This window comes from Cupressus sempervirens, chromosome 6, assembly GCF_028749045.1.
Source record: "Cupressus sempervirens isolate cs-2001-9-10 chromosome 6, ASM2874904v1, whole genome shotgun sequence".
In the NCBI taxonomy this organism is placed as follows: Eukaryota; Viridiplantae; Streptophyta; class Pinopsida; order Cupressales; family Cupressaceae; genus Cupressus; species Cupressus sempervirens.
Genome location: NC_143123.1, coordinates 3871732 through 3892444, shown reverse-complemented (window position 1 = coordinate 3892444; position 20713 = coordinate 3871732). Strand labels below are relative to the sequence as shown.

At 33.8% G+C, this 20713-nt stretch overlaps 1 protein-coding gene across 1 annotated transcript; it reads left to right on the top strand.

Annotated features, from left to right (window-relative positions):
- Positions 1-16040: 16040 nt before the first annotated feature.
- On the top strand, positions 16041-20415 carry LOC149550699 (F-box/RNI-like superfamily protein). The gene is made up of 2 exons (XM_089789570.1): positions 16041-16161; positions 19376-20415. The coding sequence occupies exons 1-2, from the start codon at positions 16041-16043 to the stop codon at positions 20299-20301; spliced, it is 1047 nt and encodes a 348-aa protein (XP_089645696.1). The 3' UTR covers positions 20302-20415.
- The last annotated feature ends 298 nt before the right edge of the window (positions 20416-20713 follow it).

Here is a 20713-nt window from a genome sequence, read left to right as displayed (position 1 = left end):
TCATATACCCTTTTGGGACTTCTTTCTATCCTCTAATTTTCAACTCTCTAACCTACTCTAGCACCCTTGAAACCACATAGGTGTCTCAGGCCTAATTGGCCAAAAGAGGCTTGGAACACCTGACAAATAGCAAGGATGGGTTCTTAGGCACAAGAACTGACTTGGAATGCCTTTTCTTACTTATCCCAACATGAAACAATCATTCGCCAAGTTGTAGGCTTCCATCTCTTCGCTTTCCCTACAAACCCTCACCAAATTGGTTGAATACATAAGGATATTCAACGTAGGGCTCGATGATAGGACCTTCAGATCTTTTGAGAAAATTTTGCAACTTAGGAATCTATTAGTACATGTCCTAAACTTGTAATATCCTAGAGGCCATTGAATTCCAACCATGGAGTTACAACTTAGGACCCAAAATCCATTGAAACCCTCAATTTTAGGTTATGTTGAACCAATCTCAGAAAAATAGTGATATCTCCCTTCAAACATAACAAAAATGAACAAAATAAAATGCTATGGAATTAGGATTCAAAAATTGACCCAATTATGACATCAGATCTAGTCACCTAAACTGTACAATTATGTGCATACAATAAATGCTCAAAAAATCTATTGATTTATCCTTAAAAATAATTGGCTTGTACAGTACTTCAAACCTATGAATGTTTCTAGGGTGTAGATGCCTAAATACATCACCCCAATAGTTACAACTAAAATTTGAAAGGTTGGGACCATTGGGTGAAATGTTGCATTTTTTGACAAAAAGTTGTCAATAAGAAAAATATCTAATCAACAACTTTTACAACTTTTCACTTAAGACCTTTTTACTTGATCATTTATTCTTCCAAAAACCTTATTAAGGTAAAAATGACACAAAAAACATATTAAAGACTCCTCACTTAAAATATACAATTTTAGGTTCCTTTTGGACTAAGTGAACTTGGGGTTATAAACACACCTGAAGTTCCTTGACCAAACATAGGATCATTGTTTATTACACACATAGATAAGACTAAACAATTTTGATGTATGGATCACTACATGTCTTCCACAAGACCACCATATGCCTAGAAACATTTTGTTGTTGGTTGTATCACCATACTCCTCTGGCCAAAAGACACTCAAGTCCCTTGAGTGGGAATGTCTGCAATTTTGACACCAGTCTTCTCAATATTTTTCATAGACATCCAAGTTGTTTCCTCCAATGGTTTATGCTTCCATTTGATCAAATATTTATAATATGTATGCTTTCTAACCTTTTTGTTGATCCTCTTTTCTAAGAAACATTCAATTCTTGGAGGGTTTTGTCTAGGTAGATCTTGAAACACATCTTTAAAACTTGCATCATCAATGTCAATAGGACTAGAAGTCTTATATGCATAAGTCTCATTTTAAAGGAAGTTCCACCAACTAAAGCTTAGTCCCTTCATCTTAGACTCTTAGACTTTGTTGTCTTCACCTTCTGGCTTGCAGGGATTGCATCATGCTCAAAATAATTTTCAAGGGTCTCTAGCCACTCCATACATGCTTCTAGCTCCATCTTCCCATCAAACATGGGTAAGTCTCCCTTGTCCTTCTTTCCTACCCTCTGCAGGGCTGCCACAATCATCCTCTGATCTTCAGGCACATGAGACAAGTCATCTTCCTCCTCTTCTTCTCCATTAGACTCTCCTTGGTCTCTCTTGTGTACTTTCCCTTTCAATTTTTCAATCTCTCTTCTCATAGTCCTATTTTCTTCTCGCATGGGTCTGCTCTCATCCATCTTCTCTTTGACAATTTTTTCCAAATTTGTGTTAGTGATCCTCAAGGGGACATCTTCCTCTGCCATTTTTTCCTTCCACTAGATCTTAATGGCTCTGATACCACTTGGTGTAGAGGTCTTCAGCAAAAGAGTGAACGAGTCCAACACTCAATCCTTAAAGGAAACATTGTACCTTCTCAAGGGTATCTATGACTCCCTTTTCCCATACTTAAAATTTCCACAAACTCCTAAAACAACTCCTTTGAACTTCTCCACAAACTTCACAAAATTGTTGTAAAAGCCAACCTTAGATCTTAGTGCACAAACTTGGAAATCATCACTACCCAACTCCTTGACTCTAACCAATTCTTGGAACACTTCAAGGGATACAAAAGGACTAAGATTCCACTATAGTTTGGATTCCCCAACTATCACAATTATCAAATGCACTATGAGACCTAATTGCTCCTATTGGTACTTTTATGGGTTTTAGGGAAACAACTTGGAATTTTCTTGAAGAAATTGGAAAACAATTTACACTTTCAAATACCCTTTTGGGACTTCTATCTATCCTCCAGTTTTCAACTCTCTAACCTACTCCAGCACCCCTAAACTCACATAGGCTTCTTAAGCCTAATTGGCCAAAAGAGGCTTGGAACACCTGGCAAATAGCAAGGATGGGTTCCTAGGGACACGAAATTATTTAGAAGGTCTTCTCTTACTTATACCAACATGAAACAATCATTACCCAAGTTCTAGGCTTCCATCTCTTCATTTATCCTACAAACACTCACCAAACTAGTTGAATACATAAGGATATTCAACCCAGGGCTCAATCATAGGACCTTCATATTTTCTAAAAAAAATCAATAGCTTAGGAATCTATTAGTACATGTCCTAAACTTGTAAAATCCAAGAGGCCATTGAATTCAAACCATGGAGTTATAACTTAGGATCGAAAATCCATTGAAACCCTAAATTTCAGGGTATGTTAAACCAGTCTCAGAAAAAATAGTGCATCTCTCTTCAAACTTTAAAAAAAATGGAAACATAAAATTCTATGGAATCAAGATTCAGAACTCTACCCAATTATGACATCATATCCAGTCACCCAATCTGTACAATTTCATACATACAATAAATGTTCAAAAAATATGTTTATTTCTCCTTTAAAATGATTTGTTTATACAATACTTCACACCTCCAAATGTTTCCAGCATGTAGATGCCTAAATACATCATCCCCAATGGTTACAACTGAAATTTGAAAGGTTAGGACCGTTGGGTGAAAAGCTACAATTTTTGACAAAAAGTTGTCAACAAGAAAAATTGCTAATCAACAACTTTTACAACTTTTTGCTTAAGACCATTTCACTTGATCATTTGTTCTTCCACAAACCTTATTAAGGTAAAATGACATTAATTAAAAAACCTATTTTAAAAAAAACAAAAACATATTAAAAACTCCTTCTTACTTAAAATATGCAATTTTAGGATCCTTTTTGGACTAAGTGAACTTAGGCTTATAAACACACCTAAAGTTCCTTGACTAAACATAGGATGATTGCTTATTATACACATAAATAAGACTAGACAATTTTGATGTATGGATCACCACATTTCTTCCACAAGACCACCATATGCGATGGAGGATAGGCGGTGGGGATGTGTGTGTGTGTGTGTGTGTGTGTGTGTGTGTGTGTGAGAGAGAGAGAGAGAGAGAGAAGGGGATGGGAGAGGGTGGGATAGGGGAGGGGGAGAGAGAGAGAGAGGGAGAGAGGGAGGGATAGGGAGAGAGTTTTTTCACATAGTATGTATGCACTGTAGTGTGTGCGTGCTTTATAGTGCATATAATGCACTATATGAAAATACCAAAAAATGGTTACAAGGAATGTTTGGGTCCCTACTAACCCATATTCTCTTTTATGTCTATTGTTTGTGTTGGCTCCTGATTTAACAGTTTTACAAATAACCAAGAAACCAGAAAAATGCATCTAAGGCTAGCAAATTCCTATGATGAATGCACCTGACTGCAGTCTTGGGCCAACTATAAGGCTTGACCCTTCTTCACTTTAGCCTCTGCAAGACCTAGGTGGGTGGACCTCAAGTTCAATTGATATCGTACCAGTGCAAAAACATATCCCTAAATCTAATAAAGCAGATTATGAACCTTATATCTCCTAATAACTCATGAAATGACACAAATCTACAGTAGCTAAATGCAAATCTATGAATCTCATAAGCTGAGTGAGGGTTAAACTGTTCTAGCTCTTCAACATAAAATGTAAATATTATTTGAATTTGATTTGATTTTATGTGGGTGTGGAAAGCAGATGAAAACCAAGTATAGACAACAAAATAATGATCTTGTAGCTAATTAGTACCTGATCCATTAGGCAATTCATGAATCTCTATCATGCATTTTGGATATCTAATACTTATTCATATATTCAAATATATGATCTATCCATTCACCTTGTAAATAGACATCAATGTTCAACTTAAATCTCATTCTTACCTAATATCCTCTTCAATAAACTTGTAACCCTGTTGAATCTCTGAAGCATTTACATAATTCCTTGAATTACAAGCAATAATGAAGCAACATATAGCCTTAAGGGACTGCACTTATGATCTAGGCTCTTTGTTCAAAGACCATAAAACATCATAGCTCAACTAAAAAAGGAGACAAGATTAAATTGAAACTAAACACTTGCTATTCCTTGTATTGATTTCCTTGAAATTATACATAAAATGCATGAAATTAACTCACAAAGAACCTAATAAACCAGACTATACAATAAAAAAATGCTGTCATACAAGAGAGAAAATGGCAGGAATGAAAAGTTGATGGGATGGGAAGGGGGTATCATAGCCAAAGCAAAAGCTTCATGGTCTGGAACCAACACATCCCAGCTCTTCCATTCAGAGTTCATCAATTCCAGGGCCAGTTCTACTAAATGCCTTCATTCGAAAGAACTTTCCAATATTTTCCAACCCTTACAATGAATGGATGAAAGAAAGATATAGCAAGAAGTGAATTCTCAGATCTATTATGCAACTGACATCTATCCACTTGAAATTCAATCTCCTACAACTGAAAACCTCTTTCATCTTTCTACCCCTTTGATCTGATTTTATTTTCATCATTACTTGTAACTGATCTTGAAATATCTCTGCTCAATGATGAAAAACCTTTTTGCATCCAAAATATCTGATTTGCCTTATGAAATTCTGGTGAAATTTGATTTTTTACTGAGTGAATGGGTGACCAAATTCGACCCAAACTACATTTTCACTACCTTTTAACCACATTCAGGTCATTAACATGTCAAAAATTAGTTTTGAACTTTGATACCTGAATACAGTTGCAAATTGGAAACCTGATAGAAAACCCCTTATAGCTCAAACAGACTGCTTCCTGTGCAAAAACTAACTATATAATCAGAAAGTTTGTTCTCTCCTGGTTTTGGCGATATATAACATCGCATATTTAGCCTACTAAAAATGCCCAGGAAGTCAATTTGAAAATGTTCCCCTCTACTAGAAATGTCTGATCTGCAGCTCATTTAAAATTTAAATTTTTCAAAAATTTAAATCAACCTAAAGTTTAGACTTTATATTAAATGCCCTTTTGAATTTTAAAAACTTCTCACATGCAATTCCTTTTCAAAGAATAACAAAAATATTTTTTACACATCTGAATTTTCCTTCATTGATCTCGAGTCAAATTGGGTTGGTCGGGCATTTTTCCATGTGGCGGCTCATGATTGGTTGACCTCTGCCTCTAGACTGCCTCGTCATCACCTCGTATGTAATGCCACATCACCATCTGAGCTAGGCCTATTGACACGTGTCAACAGCTCACTTACCCGCATTACTTAAACATCTTGCAACTTCATTTTGTAGAAATGCACCGTTCGTTGTATCTGCCATGTGGCAGCATCCTATGCCTCCATCTGCAACTGGTCCTCATTGCCACCTCACTACCATTGGGCCCACGCTGCCACATGTCATGTGCCCACATTCCCACAATTTTTATCCTCTGGGCAACTTCATCTTGTGGGCTTGCGAACGTCGTTGATCTCACCACATGTCAAAATCTCGTTGCAACTGGATTTGAACTCGCCACCTCATCACGCCCATGCATTCGTTTAAAATTATATTATCATCACCTTCCAGCTAACGCATCTGAGTCAGGAACCACAACATGGCATGCGCCCTTGCCTTTCAAAGGCCTCTTTCTTTTAGACATCTTACTATTTGGTTGGAAGTGTATTTAAAGTGGAAAAATACACACACTTATCAATGTGGGATAAACCACTTGACTACTCATGGCTTCCCTCTTTGTTTTTTTTTTTGTATGGGTGTTCCTTTTTAATGGTGTCTCCTACTATTTGGGCATGTTGTGTCTTATTGTGTGGCACCTCCTTTTTGTTTCTAAAATATCTCCTTGGCTGTGTGAGGCATTTTTGTGCTTAACTGACAGCTTTCATTGTTTTACGTAAGGTCTCCTCTACTTAGTCAGCCTTCTTCTAATCTTCTTTGTTCTTTCTTAATGTGGCATCCATTTTAACGAGGCTGGAAACTGCAAACTCTCTTTCAATCGTGGACTCCCCTGCATTGATCACATGCCGCCCCTGCTCATGGTTTTCTTAAGACATGGCGGTTCTCTTTTGCTAGGCGTGAGGTTCTCTTTGACTCTTTCCTACTTATGTGCCACTGCCTTCAGACTTAATCAGCAGCTTGCCTTCATCTTGGCATGAGCTTAATGTCCTTTCCCAGCAGCTTTTCCTTAGCACGATCTACCTTGATTGTGGAGAAGCTTCCTTTGACCTTTTGTGCAATCTCCCCTGTTTGAGATTGCAGTGGCCAGTGATTAACTCTTCATGTTTGGCCTTATATCGATGCTCCTTTTGAGAGCTCTTACGAATTGGTTGTGGAAAAAGGCGTAGGATGCTCTCAAGATGGTTCCTCTACTTTATATTCATGAGTTCTATTGTTCTTGATTCTCCAAGAATATTCTCAATCTCAGGCACAGTTTGTAGGACATTCTTAAGCTCTTGTGCATTAACGAATCCACATAAAGCCTCAAACTCGGAGAGAGCTAAAGCCATCTTAGGTTTATGATTAGAGTCCTTATAAACCTTTAGCTGAGCCTGATGCAAAACTTGAGCTATATCCTCATCTGGACGTACTTGTATGGATAAAGCCTTCCCCACTTTTAGTAACTTTAAAACCTTCATCGACACCTCCCCCTCCTTTTGTTGGAGGAACAAATATTTTCTCTTCGTAACTTGGCAAGTCTGGCCTTTAGCAATCCCAAATGATGGGTTGTGGCTTTATTTTTATTTTTTGTGTTCTTGCCATCTGACTGGATAGTAGTGTGGAAGCTTGTCCAAGATCTCCAATTCCTCGAGAGTAATTTGGTCAACCTTGTTAATCACATAAATGCAAAGCATATATATACGACTACCTTTAATCACATCTATAAGATCATCTACAATGGAATCATAGTGAAGAGATATATCAGCATTGTAAATCATGCTCTTTTGTCTGGTAGCAACACTTTCATGATTTCAAATCAGTCCATCATTCTGAAGCAATTAGTCAGACCCCACAGTGGGTCCGGCTAAAAAAAAATTCATTTTTGAACAACTGAACCTTCAAACTGATCCATCGAACCCATCCTACTGATTAGAACCAAGTTTGACCATTGATCAATCGATTGAAACTCATTTTACCATTGATTTGCAAACTATCATTTTTGCATCAGGAGGTCCTTTGACTGGCCTTAAAAATTTATCCAAATACCTGATCGGGCTCCAAAAATTGGCACACTGACTCTTTGCTCCACACTCTTACACCATGTCAAATCTCGTCTCATGACGAATTCAGGGTCCAAAGATATTCACTATCAAAGTCAACCTCTTAGAACTGCCTGCAAGAAAACATGTCAGAAAACAACAAACTGGGTAAATTAACACTTGGGAAGATGGAAACTGGGATGTTGGTTCTCTGTCACGAGGTGAGTATGAATCTATGATTTGGGCTAATGAGGAATAACTACGCGCAAATGGAAATCAATCAAAGTGGGCTACTTGGATTTTACAGACTGGAAACAATGGCAAAAAGATATTTTTTGCAAATGGAATGGACCTAGAAAAGTGTGCAAATGGATTTGTCATGACTTGCAAATTGACACACTTGAAGTATTTTTAGAGTACAACACAATGGTATAATCCATTTAGGCTTACCAATCATAGATTAAGAGTTATAACATCACGAACAGGGGTTCCAACAAATCTGCAAATGCTGATACCAGTAAAAAGATAGAAATTCCATTTGGAATCACATTTGAAAACTGATCAAATGGATTCATTATAAGCTAAAACTTGAAACATAGCAAGTCTCTAACCTCTGCAATACAACACAAAAGGAAATTTCACATTTTGCTCAACTGGGTCAAAGTTATAACTCATCAAACAGGGCTTCCCAGAATTATGAAGAATTTGCAAATGCACGAAAATAGTAAATGACCAACTTTGAGGGATTCAAAACCTAGTCAAACAGACTCAAAATGACTCAAAATTTGAAACATAGGTTCTCAGGTATGGACACTAAACACTCCCAAAGTGGCGAGTCATGAAACATTTTTGGGTGCAAGATATTCAATCGCAAACATAGCCTCATGTCACTATTTGACACAAGTGAAAATGCAGATTTGGAATGTGCTCAAAATGATACTTCACGGAATAGCTCAAAATGTCAATTTATCATCATGGAAAGGGTAGACGCACTAAATGAAATGTGTTAGAAACATTAAACACCTCACGAGGCTCAAAGGTATAATCGGGTACAATCTCATCAAAAAGCTTTTATAGGGCTCAATTTTCTCAATGGTACTCAAAATTGACCTTGCAATTTTTAGTCCCAACAGTTTGTTCTATTGTTCTAATAGAAAAAATGAGTTTCGTGCTATTGGAAGCTAGCAAATACCAAATTCAATCACTGGATACACTATTTGAAGGGTTTTTGCACATTCTTTCTATAGAAAAGGTTAGTGCAGTCCTTTTGTAAATATTTGTGTTACTATAGAACAAATTTCATTATAATTTGACAAGTTGTTTAATATATAGTGAATTGATTGAAATTTGTATGTTTGAATGAATTGTTATTTGGAAATAAATAGAAATTTGACAAGTTCTTTAATATATATTGTGTATTCATTGAAATAATTTTAATTTGTATATGTATTTGAATTATTGGTTAACTATAAATTGTAAGTAATTTAGATGTTTGAATAATTTGACATATAGGACTCATCATCATGCCAAGGAAGAAACAAAAAACTCAAACAACGAGAGAGAGAGAGAGAGAGAGAGAGAGAGAGAGAGAGATTGAGATTTGGCAATTAATAGAGATAAAATGAAACTACTACATGAACAAAGAAAATTTCAATGCAATAATGAAGAATTGTCTTTCAAAGAGGTACATGAACCACCAATACAAAGAAACAAAGAGGAAGTAATGGAAAGACAAAGAGAATGAATGAGACTCGTATGCTTAAGAAGATAATTGAATTGTGAAGCTACACCATCTTCCAATGTTGGAGTCATATCATCATCTCATGTTGAAAAAACACTAATTTATACATCTGATGATGTACACACTCCATCATGTCATGTTGAAGGCACAACATTAACATATCAAGTAGGTGATATTCCATCTTTTGCATCTTATTTCCAAGGCACCACATATTTGGTTCAAGGTACGCAAAAGACTCAACCTTATGTTGATGTTCAAAATGTTGAGGGAATGGAAGAGATTATATTACTTTCTAAAAATTTTTTTAGAAGACCAAAATATTTGATTGATATTGATACTAACATTTTGAAATCAATGTCTAACAAGATTAGCAAGCATACTTGTCAAAGAAAAGTTAATCATATGTGGAGATTATTCTTTGAATAATTAAATGTTATAGGGCAATGCCAATTATTTGTTGAAATGATGAGGAATTTGAAATTTAGGCCCATCATGAAGATTCTTGAGCTTAGAACGATGGATGATTCAAATGAAAAAAACATTGTAAAGAATCCAATGGTTCTAAATCACACACCAAAGATAGTAATATCACAAGACGTGTACTTACATCGACAATAGTAAGTACCCAAATGAAGAAAACTTGACTCATGAGAAAGACAAGAAAAAAATTGAAAATCAGTAGAGGTACTCTAAGGAGAGCCATGGTAAGGCATGAGAGAGTGGAAGATCCAACAAAAAATGAGTTATGAACATTTAGTGGTAGACTACCGCGAATGGATAAAGAAATTAGTGAAGCTTTGAAATCATTGATTGAAGATTTTTGGACAAATAACACACGTGTTTCCCCTAATCAAAGAGATGTTGTAAGAAGGAGGATTGGTAGCCAAAATCATGAGCCACATGTGAAATATATTTTGGACTCAACTTAGACACAATTTTTTGCAAAATTTATTATTATGTATCCTTAAATTCGAATAAGTCAAGATTTTTTGAGATGGGTAAACCTTTTTATGTGAAGATAAATCACACACACACACACACACACACAAAACTTGTTGTAGGATACATATTGAATTTTCTAATTATTTTGATTTTTTAGGCATATATGTATGTTTTTGCATTCTAAATTTGTTTTGCAAGATTGTGACATGAATGAGCCACCTAGATCTTCAAGAGAATTCATATCCAACATTTTATGTGAAATAGGGGACAATCAACAATTTTACTAAACATCATGCTTGGATGGTACATGCTTAATTTGTGGTTCTTTGCAACTTTTATCAACTTATGAACATATGGATAGTACACATGCAACTAGAAATGAAATAGTAGATTACAGAAAATATAAGATAGTGACATATGTTCTAAAAGATGGGAAATAAGGTAAAAGATGAAATTTAGTCATTGAAAAGATTTTAGTGTATGAGTTCATGAAGATTTTTGTAAAAAGATTATTTGCAAGTATGCAAGACATACACATAGAGCTCGATGGTTGGATTTGCAATTCAAGTTGTGCAAGGATACATTTCTACTAGATACCATTGTTTTTGGTTGTAGACTTCACAGAGAACTACACACTACAACCACAAAATGATGTGCAAACAAAGTATTATACTTCTCAACAGGTTTCCATATTTGTTCACATAACATTCATACATTCACCTACAAGTACAAATCTATAGAGATTTTCAGTTGTTGAGTGGAGGGAGATGATGGGGTCTTCCTCACACGCTTTTTTGTCTTCTTGTTTAGGCTCCTCTCTAACTAGAGCTAATACAAACAAAGCATATATGAATTAATAATTATTATACGTTGAAATCAAATATATGTACACACAAAATTACTTATTTTTTTACCGTCATCAAGTAGTTACTCTGTACATCCACCTCAAAGGCTCCTGGATGATCAGAAGTAACAAGACCCTACAATAATTCAATCAATATAATCATTTGATCATACTTATAAATACCATTTGAAATTTCAATACTAACTATTATAAATAACAACTAAAAGTATGAAAACTCTTTCATACCTTGGTCAATGGCTCTGAACTAACCATCCTGATAGCAACTCCACGATCGATGGACTAGCAAAGATGAGGAGGAGTCTCAAACGTCAACAACTACAAATCATATAATAAAATTTACATATTTTTATAGAATATAATATAATCTAATAAATTAAATTAACATGAAAAAATGTACCTCTACAAAGCTTGTATCATGCCTAGGCTTAGAGTCCCTTGTGAATGTCGATGGTCTAGTAGAGATCTAATGCACATGGATAAAAAAAATTACCAATCCTTCATATGATTACTTAATAAATATATGAATTAATTTAAATGATTAAATTGATACATACATTTTGACTCATCAACGAGACATAGAATGGGGTCGAGGAATATATACTAGGGCCATCAACACTCTTGCCCTGAATTTTGAACAATTTCAAGACATGTTGGTTAACTAGTTATTCATTGTACATACGAAATGTGATCAAATTAGTTTATTATAATTGTAATTTACCTACATGTCAATGTCAAATGTGTCACTCAGGAACTCATTAGTGACTAGCCCATCATTCATAATGTCTCCAACATGACTGCAAAACATCCATAAGGATCCACATAACATGCACATGTGATCGCAACGAAAACAAGGCTCCTCCTCAACTAATGGACTGACACAATGAATGAGGGTCTGTGTCAAAGCATTGATAGTCCCTAGAGTACTGCTCTCTACATGTTCTTTCACAACTAAAGGAATAATGACATGCTCACCTTGTGGCTTGACAACAGGCGCCCTAACTGCATTAGGGTCACGACATGCCCCCGACCTCTCAAATGATGACCCCCCACCTCTACCTTGAGAATCTAACATGTCAAAATAATTGGGGATCTCCCCAAAAACAAATTCACAATATACTTTCATTCATAAATACATTGGAACCTTGTGATTATTGTAGGAAGGTGCATCAAAGACCATCCACCATCTATCCCAAAAGTTATTTCTAATATCATCATGTATGCACCAGTGGATGGGGAACCTTTTAGTTGTGTGTTTAACAATGTCTTATTTTCCTAGCTTTTTAAACAATGCACATATGTTACCTTTCATTATGTCTTTTTTTCTTACATCTTTATAGGATAATTTGTTTACATAATATCTTTTTGTTCTTCTCTTTTAACACATCAAATATTCAACTGACCACTAACAGAAGCTACATGGCTCATAATGGACTCAAAAGAGGATGCCAATTGTGCTCTCATAGGATTAGTTTTCTCTCAAGCTTTCAACCTACTAATGATTTCTTCTAATTCATTTTTCCCTATTTCTATTTCATTCATTATATTGTCTCGGGTTTCAGGAAGAGGTATTTCAATCGATGGAGTTTACAGAAGTTCTTGTTCTTCCTCACGAGGGTTTTCATTTTGACCTTGTGGAGAGTTTTCATTCTGCTTTTATTGATCGGGCTAGGGATTTGGTGGTTGATTATTCACATTTTTTTATAAGAAACCAATTGCAATTTAAATAAATAAATAAACTTGAAGTAGAACTAAAAAACATGCAAAACAATTCTAAAACATACAAAACAATGCAAAAACAAGAGTAGAAAACATACTTGATGATCCCAATCTTGATCTCTAGCAACGAGGAAGCATTTTGAGGAGAGTGAGTGAATTCTTCAACTTCTACAAAATGTGTGTGCACTGTTGAGGGCAAACAAGGCATCAACAAAAGAAATAAGAAAAAATGGAATGGGTTGCGGGTTTGCAGCCCATATATAAGTTTTTTAAAAGCACACACGTGCTTTTAAAATTTTCAAAATAAAAGTTTTGTGTCATCTTTTTGGCACCACAACTTGGTGTATTTGCCCATCTCAAAGACACATTTCTTAAATTTTCTTAGCAAAATTGTATTCAGACCATCATGATCTAGGTCCCACTGATGCCTTGTCTTCGAGCTTTATTTACTTAATTATTCATGCTCCTTTGTAGCACAAACTTAATTATTCGTGTTGATTCATGTGTCGTGGTCATGAGAGTTTGCCTATATTTTCCTCATTTAGTCATATGTCTCGTTGCCTTCCTATAATAACTGATTATGATGTCTGTTCAAAATTGACTAAATCGACGAGTCTCTTAATGGAAAAGAAGGCAATTTTCCTAATCTTTATGATTGTGGGGCTCTTGTTGGTTGTGCTCATGGGCATGGACTTGAATTTTTATAAAATATGAAAAAGTCAAAATTGGAATAGGAATACATATCCCAATAACACTCATTTAGGTGGAATAAAAAATGCTTATTTTGGGGCCAAAAGTGGAATACATATTCCTATTCTGAATTTCAATTTGGCGCATCCAAATAGAGGATGCAAAATCTTAAGCATTTACAAATGCTTATTCTAGTCTAACTCCCACTACCAAACAAACTCTATGGAAGTATAAAAAAAGAGAAATAAAAGCATGGATGAAAAGGGGAAGAAGAAAAAGAAGCAAGAGAAAAAAGCAAAAGAAGAGAGAGTGATGGAAAAAATAATGGGGAAGAAAAGAATAAAAAGAAGAGTAAAAGAATACATCTGAATTCTCCTTTTGCATGTATTTCTATTAACATTAACATTACACCTCTTTTAAATACAAATGCTAATAAATATCTATATGATAAAAAAAGTTGTTTTTCTTTCAATGCTTTATCTATACAATTGTTATAATTGAACTAGATCTACCTTGAAATAGAGTTTTGAGAGATCTTTAAAGTCTGAATGAATGAACGAAAGGTTTTTAATGACATCCACAAGGCCATAAGGGCAATGTCTATACAGCCACGAAAATGCACTTCCATACGAAGGAGAGGACTTAGTCAATTTTTTAAAAACTTAGAAAAAGCAATGTAAAGGATGTGCATTTTCGTGGTTGTATAGCCACGGGTAGCCTAAGGGACCCACATAAAACTCCTAGTCAATTTGATGTGATTTCTCCAGGCTCTCCCTTTTGTTGTGAATCTGCATAAGTAAAGTGACACCCTTGAGGAGTCGTGGTCCTTCAAAAAGGTCTTTTATGTTGTTCATTTTTAAAGTTTCTTTGTGCTAGTTTGCGAATGTTCTCGTATGCAGTTCAATCCTTCAAATAGTGTCACTCTATTTCCACCACACCCTCATTGCAAAATCTACAAATTATGTCCTCCCACTCTTCCTTAGGGACCTTCCATCTACCAGTTTCACATCTCAAATGGTGTGAACCAGATCTCAATTGGGCAATTAGGATTTTTGTCTTTCCTTTGATCTTGGCTCCTAAATATTCTTTATCGTCATGTTCGTATGTGGGATTAAATTGTTTGACATAATAGACGTTTTTTCTACTTAACTGATTTGCCCACATGGCAAACCTTTTTTTTTTCCAACCATTTTTAGTCACTGCCTTTGTAAAAGGTAGGGAACTATTGTTTTCATTTGCCCCCCACCATTAATTTTCAAATAGAGAATCTATTTTTACAGGCTAAGGTTTGGGATTTCTTATTTTGAATTCATTTATCACAACTAAAATTTTAATTTCTGATTGGTTCAAGGCTATTTTCCTGGCCATAAATCTTATTTTTTGAATGGAAAAATATAGGAAAACATAGAAAGGATAAGCATCTAATTAATGTTCTTGCAAATATTTATTTGAAATTTTAGTCAAAGTTTGACAAATGTCAATAGGCATGAGACAAAAGAGCAGATGAATTGACATTTTATCCAAACTTTGGCTACGTGTCAAATTGGTGTATTCATCCCATCCTTGTCGAAAATGAACGGAGGCTCTGAAAATTATCAGAAAAACATATGGCATAGTCTTTGATTAAATCATATGGCAGTGGACATCCTCGATAAAATCCAATTTTAGTCATTCCTCCTCATGCTTTGGGTTGAATGCATATTTATAAATTTTTAAAAAAAAACTAAATCTAATTTAGTCATTTTCACCTGCTCGTGCTTTGGGTTACTTTTTTTAAGTAATAAACTATTATAAGCAATGACGAGATCTATAACTTTAAATATAAAATAATTATATTTATTTAGTGAAAAAACTAATTTAAAATTATTATTTATATTTTTGTTTTGTTTTCATATAGATTTATTTATTTATTTTTGGTAAATATAATTTATTTATTTATAATATTAAATTACTAAGATATTTTAATTAATTTATTATCAATCAAATTACATTAAAATATAATCATATTATTTTTCATTTATATAGTGAAAACAAAAATCATTAATTTTCTTTTTCTTTTCTTTGAAAAAATTAAAGTAATATCTTATAATTTTATCCTAAAATTAGACTATTTATTATATTATAATTACTAAACTATCAATTCTTCTAAAAAGACGAAAAAGATAAGAAATTATTTAGACTTCATTCTTGTAAAAACAATGTTTTTAATACATATGGAAGAATATTTTAATAATAAAATTACACCATCATCTTAAAGAATCAATTCATAGGAGTTTTATTTGGTAAAGCATTAGGTCAATAGATTAATAGTGGTACTTTGATACTATCATGTCTACAAGCTTCACTTTCATCACGAAAAGGTTGGGCACTTAGTTGTAAAACTTATTTTATCAATTTAAGATAGTGGTAAATTCTAATGATATTAGTAAAATCTTATGATAAAATCTTCTACCCACATATAATATCAAATGAGTATGCACTCAAATTAAATTCAACAAAACTCCGACTTTACACCTAAATTAAAGCCAACAAAGACATGTTTGTGATGGAGTGGGTGGAGCATGTCGGTGGGTCATTGAGGGAGCTCTACGTAACTGATTTCTGGCCACAATCTTGTTGGCGGTGCAGCAAGATTCTCTCTCTAATTTCTGTGCACTGTGAGTATGCATATGTGCAACGAAATCCTGATTTCTTTAATGTAAGTTTCTATACATTTAAGCTGCTCTTTAGGGTTTTTGTCTACTTGGAAATTGTGCCTTGGGTGTATTTGTTTGGTAAATTTCCCTTGGTTTTGTCCGGCTTAGGTGCCATGACCCTGAGGCATCTCCTCACATTCACACAGGGCTTGCCTTTAGCCTTGCCAGTATTGGATTGGAAGTCGTAAATTTTGCCGCCACGGCTGAAATTTAATAAATTAATAAATTAGAGTTATTGTTTTTCAAATTTAAATATAAATTTATGTATTTTTAAAAGATATTATGTATTTTTAGAGCATCATTTATTGATCAATATTAATACTTAAAAAATGTACAATATGTTTATTTAAAAAATAAATTGACTTCTATTATTTTTTACATTTAACAAACTTAAATCTAAAAGAATTGAAATTTTGTTTCAAATTCAAATATAAATTTATGTGATTTTAAAAGATATTATGTCTAATATAAATTCAAATAAAATAAAATAAAATGTACAATATATTTATTTTAAAAAGTAAATTAGTTTCTATTATTTTTAAAATTCAACAAGCTTAAATCTAAAAGAATTTTAAAAACTAATTTAATAATGGACAAAAAACTATTACAGTTCATTATATTATTTAAATTAGAACAAAGTTAAATGAACATGCTTAAACATATATGTAAGAAATGTTTATAATGTTAAAATTGATTATTAATTTTATTTATATATAATATAAATTTTATATAATCTATTTTGAGTATAAATAATTAATAAAGATATCTATTAGTTATCTTTTTAATATTAATTGATAACTTTAGAATATAAATAAATAAATAAACCAGTTTTTATTATTTTGAAAATGTAGAATTACGTAGTTTAGTCAAAGGGAAACTTCAGTTAAAAAACATTCTATCTTGGAATCTATATAATAATAAATTTTAGGGTAATAAACTTCTTTCTTCTAATTCGTTAGAAAAAATTTAAACTATTTTATGAATATGCATAGGCAAGTTCAATGATTTAAATGTTTTTTTTCTTAATTCAAATGAATAGAAGAAATATTTTTAACATGTATTGTTATTAATTTTCAATTATTTATTTTTTAATATTATTAGTTTTTATTATTTATTTTGATGATAATTTTTTGAAAAAATTATAATCTTGTTTGTTTTGAATATTAGTTTTTAATATGAGTAGTTTCTAATTCATATATATAAAACACTTACAATAATATTGAGTCAAGTATAATCAGACTTATTTTTCAATTGCGTAATTCTCTATGTCTATTTTTTATTGTCCTATTTTTTCTTCTTTTGACAAGTTTTCCAACTTAAGTTTTTTAAGTCCACTCTAATAACTTTCTTGAGGTTATCCTTTTCAAAATAAAAGTTATATAGGTTATGAGAAGACTATGACAGCAATATTGTTAATGCTAACTTGTATACCCCTATTTATTCCAAGTCTAAATTAAGATACTTAGGTGTTAAAGTTACTCTTGAGTGAATTTCAATCAAAATGAAATCATTAATATATGAAAGAAGCATGAGAATATGATGTCCTAAGTGAAAAGCATTTGCTCATGTAAAATTTAACTATTATTGTACTTTTTTTTACAAGAGATAAATAAGAAAGATGATAACCATCCTTACTCATTGGTAACCCTAGATATCTTTAAATGATCATCTTATTTTTTCTTTTGCATCAAATTTTCTCATTACTTAATTAATAAAAATAAATTATTTACTCAATTTTACAATCCACACTAACTGAAAAAATATTAAATAGTTAAAACAAAAAAAATTACATGAATTTTTTTATATGATCATTTAATAAAATACCTCAAACTAATAACATGATATATTGTTAATTTATACCTATCATCCAAAAAAAATATTCATGTCATTCATACTATGGTGTTAAATATTACCATGTTTTTAATATCTAGAAAAGAAATTGTTTTTAATATTACCATGTTTTTGTCACCATACCTAGAATGTACGCCTGATTTTAACATGCGCTTCCTGACAATGGTAATCGCGGGAGTGGACATGACGTGCAGAAGGACGGACGCTCTGCCAGAGGCAGGGCAGGGTACACGCTAGGCATAGTGGCAAGGGTAAACAAAATAGTTTACCCTTTAGCCGTTGCCCTTTGTGTGCTGTCTCAATTGACAATTGGGCTAAATGCATCAATATCTGGCCATATATGAATTTGATCAATGCATTTCTATCTATGCCCAAGGTCATGTATGAAAAATTGTGTTGCATGCAACTTAACCCATATTCAGACCCGTTTATGCCTGAACTCACAGGGAATATATGTGGTGATATTTGGGGCCAGTTTAACCTCGTCTTCCTAATTCTGTTGTTCTTATTACTGTTAAATTATCTCAACCCTGTAGCTGCAAGATTAAAATCAGGGAAATAGAGGAGTGGCCATAATGTAAAAGTTCAAACCCTAGGATGAATTGTGTGCAGAGATACACCACCACTTCTCTTCAATTTCCATTCCCAGTCTAGAGCTATCATGGTTATGTTGCTGATAACTTTCTTCCTATGCAGGTCAGTGAAAACGAAATGGAATCCAAGAGAGGTGATGGTTTTGTCTCTGCACAGAGCTGAAATCATCATAAGGTTTTAGTATTTACATTGTTGTAAACTGAGTCATTACTATACCCACCATGCTCATTCCCGTTCCCATGATTCCTTGTGTCTATGATGCATAATGAAGGATGCTTAGGCTCTTGTGAAGCATGCTTTATAAGTTCCTGACGTCAACAACTTCATATCATTACAACTGGCACAATTGAGCTGTGGAAGATGGGGGTTGCAATATGGCTTCAAATATTCAGATCTTATTTCAGATAATCTGACCATGTATAGTTTTGACCTAATTTTAAAGTTGGTGAGGGTTCTGTCTATTAGATTTGGCCATATACAATTTTGTTATGCTTGTATGCAGCTATGTTCCAATGTATTATAGTCTTCGAGATAGTCGTTGTCTTTCTTTTCAGCTTTCTTTTGACCCATCGATTGACCATTTTTTACTGTTTTGCTAAGAAAATACCTAGTCCGGTTCCTCTTTAAGCTGGCCTAAATGTTTTCTAATTGATTGAATTCATTCTTTTTGTTTTGTTTTAGATATGAGCTGCTTCATTAAATCCCAATTTCTGATGGCGGTGTGATGCAGGTAATTCGTTATGCACTTTGGAGCTAAGGAATGCATGGCTATCTGTGGAAGGACTGCAAAAAATGTCATTGCTAACTAGCCTGACCTTGGAAAATATTCGGTTGAATGATGAATCCCTCATCACGGTCAACCAATGCTTTCCTGTGCTAGAAAGGCTCATTCTGATAAATGTTGGAGGCCTCAAACACCCTTGCATCTGTTTGCAGCAACTCAGAGTTTGTCACTGGACTGTATCAAATTCACCTGCATCTCTTAAGTTAGTTGCTTGTAAACTAAATGAACTAAAATTGGAATGTTGCCAACCAGAAAAACTGATTATTGAGGCACCTTTCTTGGCATCTCTTCGCCTTTCAATAGAAAGGCCAGGTAGGCTGTTTAATGTAAGCGATATGCTGGACTTGAGATTTATGGCAATCAGGTCTTTTGATCTGTGCAGTATCATAAAGCTTTTTCTAGGAAGAGAGTTTGTCAATACTCTCTTTCTTGAACTTCCAGTTTTGATGTTTGATGAAGATGGACACTTTGTTGGGCTAAGGAGAAGCCAAGGGCCATCGAGCATGCCTGGTTTAGAAAAGTTAGCAAGACAGTTTACTGCACTTCACACACTTATAATTGGACCTGGTGCATGGTATACATTGGAACCTCTCTTGCACAAAATGGATGATAACAGTTCTGAGTATAGATGGAGTTGTTTGAAGAAACTAATTTTGAATATCGTTCTCTTTAAAGTAGAAAATGCATACGCAACAATTAGAAGGTTACTGCATGTTTGCCCAATGTTAGAGGATGTTGAAGTCCATATACACTCGGATAGCAGGCCTGGTGCCAAAAATCATCTTATTTCAAAGAGTCAGTCAGAAATCCCTCACGTAAGATGGAAATGGAACAGTTTGAGCAGCAAGGGCTTACATGGGCTTTCGAGGTGATCAGCTGGCTTCTCCCTTTTAAGTACACAACATCATATCTCATGCCAGGTCGGTTAACCCAGTTTGACCTTCTATGACATTAATTTAGTAATTTTTCGCTTTTTCTCAGTTGAGTTGTTATACTTAAATGTGTAGCACCTAACTAGAATGAGGCACAATAAAATTGGTAGTTTTCGGCTGTAAACTCTTTTGAAGCTGAGAAAATTATCAGGACTTTGTCAATCCTTACAATGTTTTGTGGTTACTTGCTGTTGGGCAATGCTATGATGCATTTCAAATTTAAGGAAATTATGTTCATTGAAATAAGGAACTTAGGAGGTAGGATGAGGTCTCTGTCCTTGAATATGAAAAACCGACTTTGCTCCTTCATGGTTTGGTAAAGTCAATTGTATTTAAATATCAATGAGTCTAA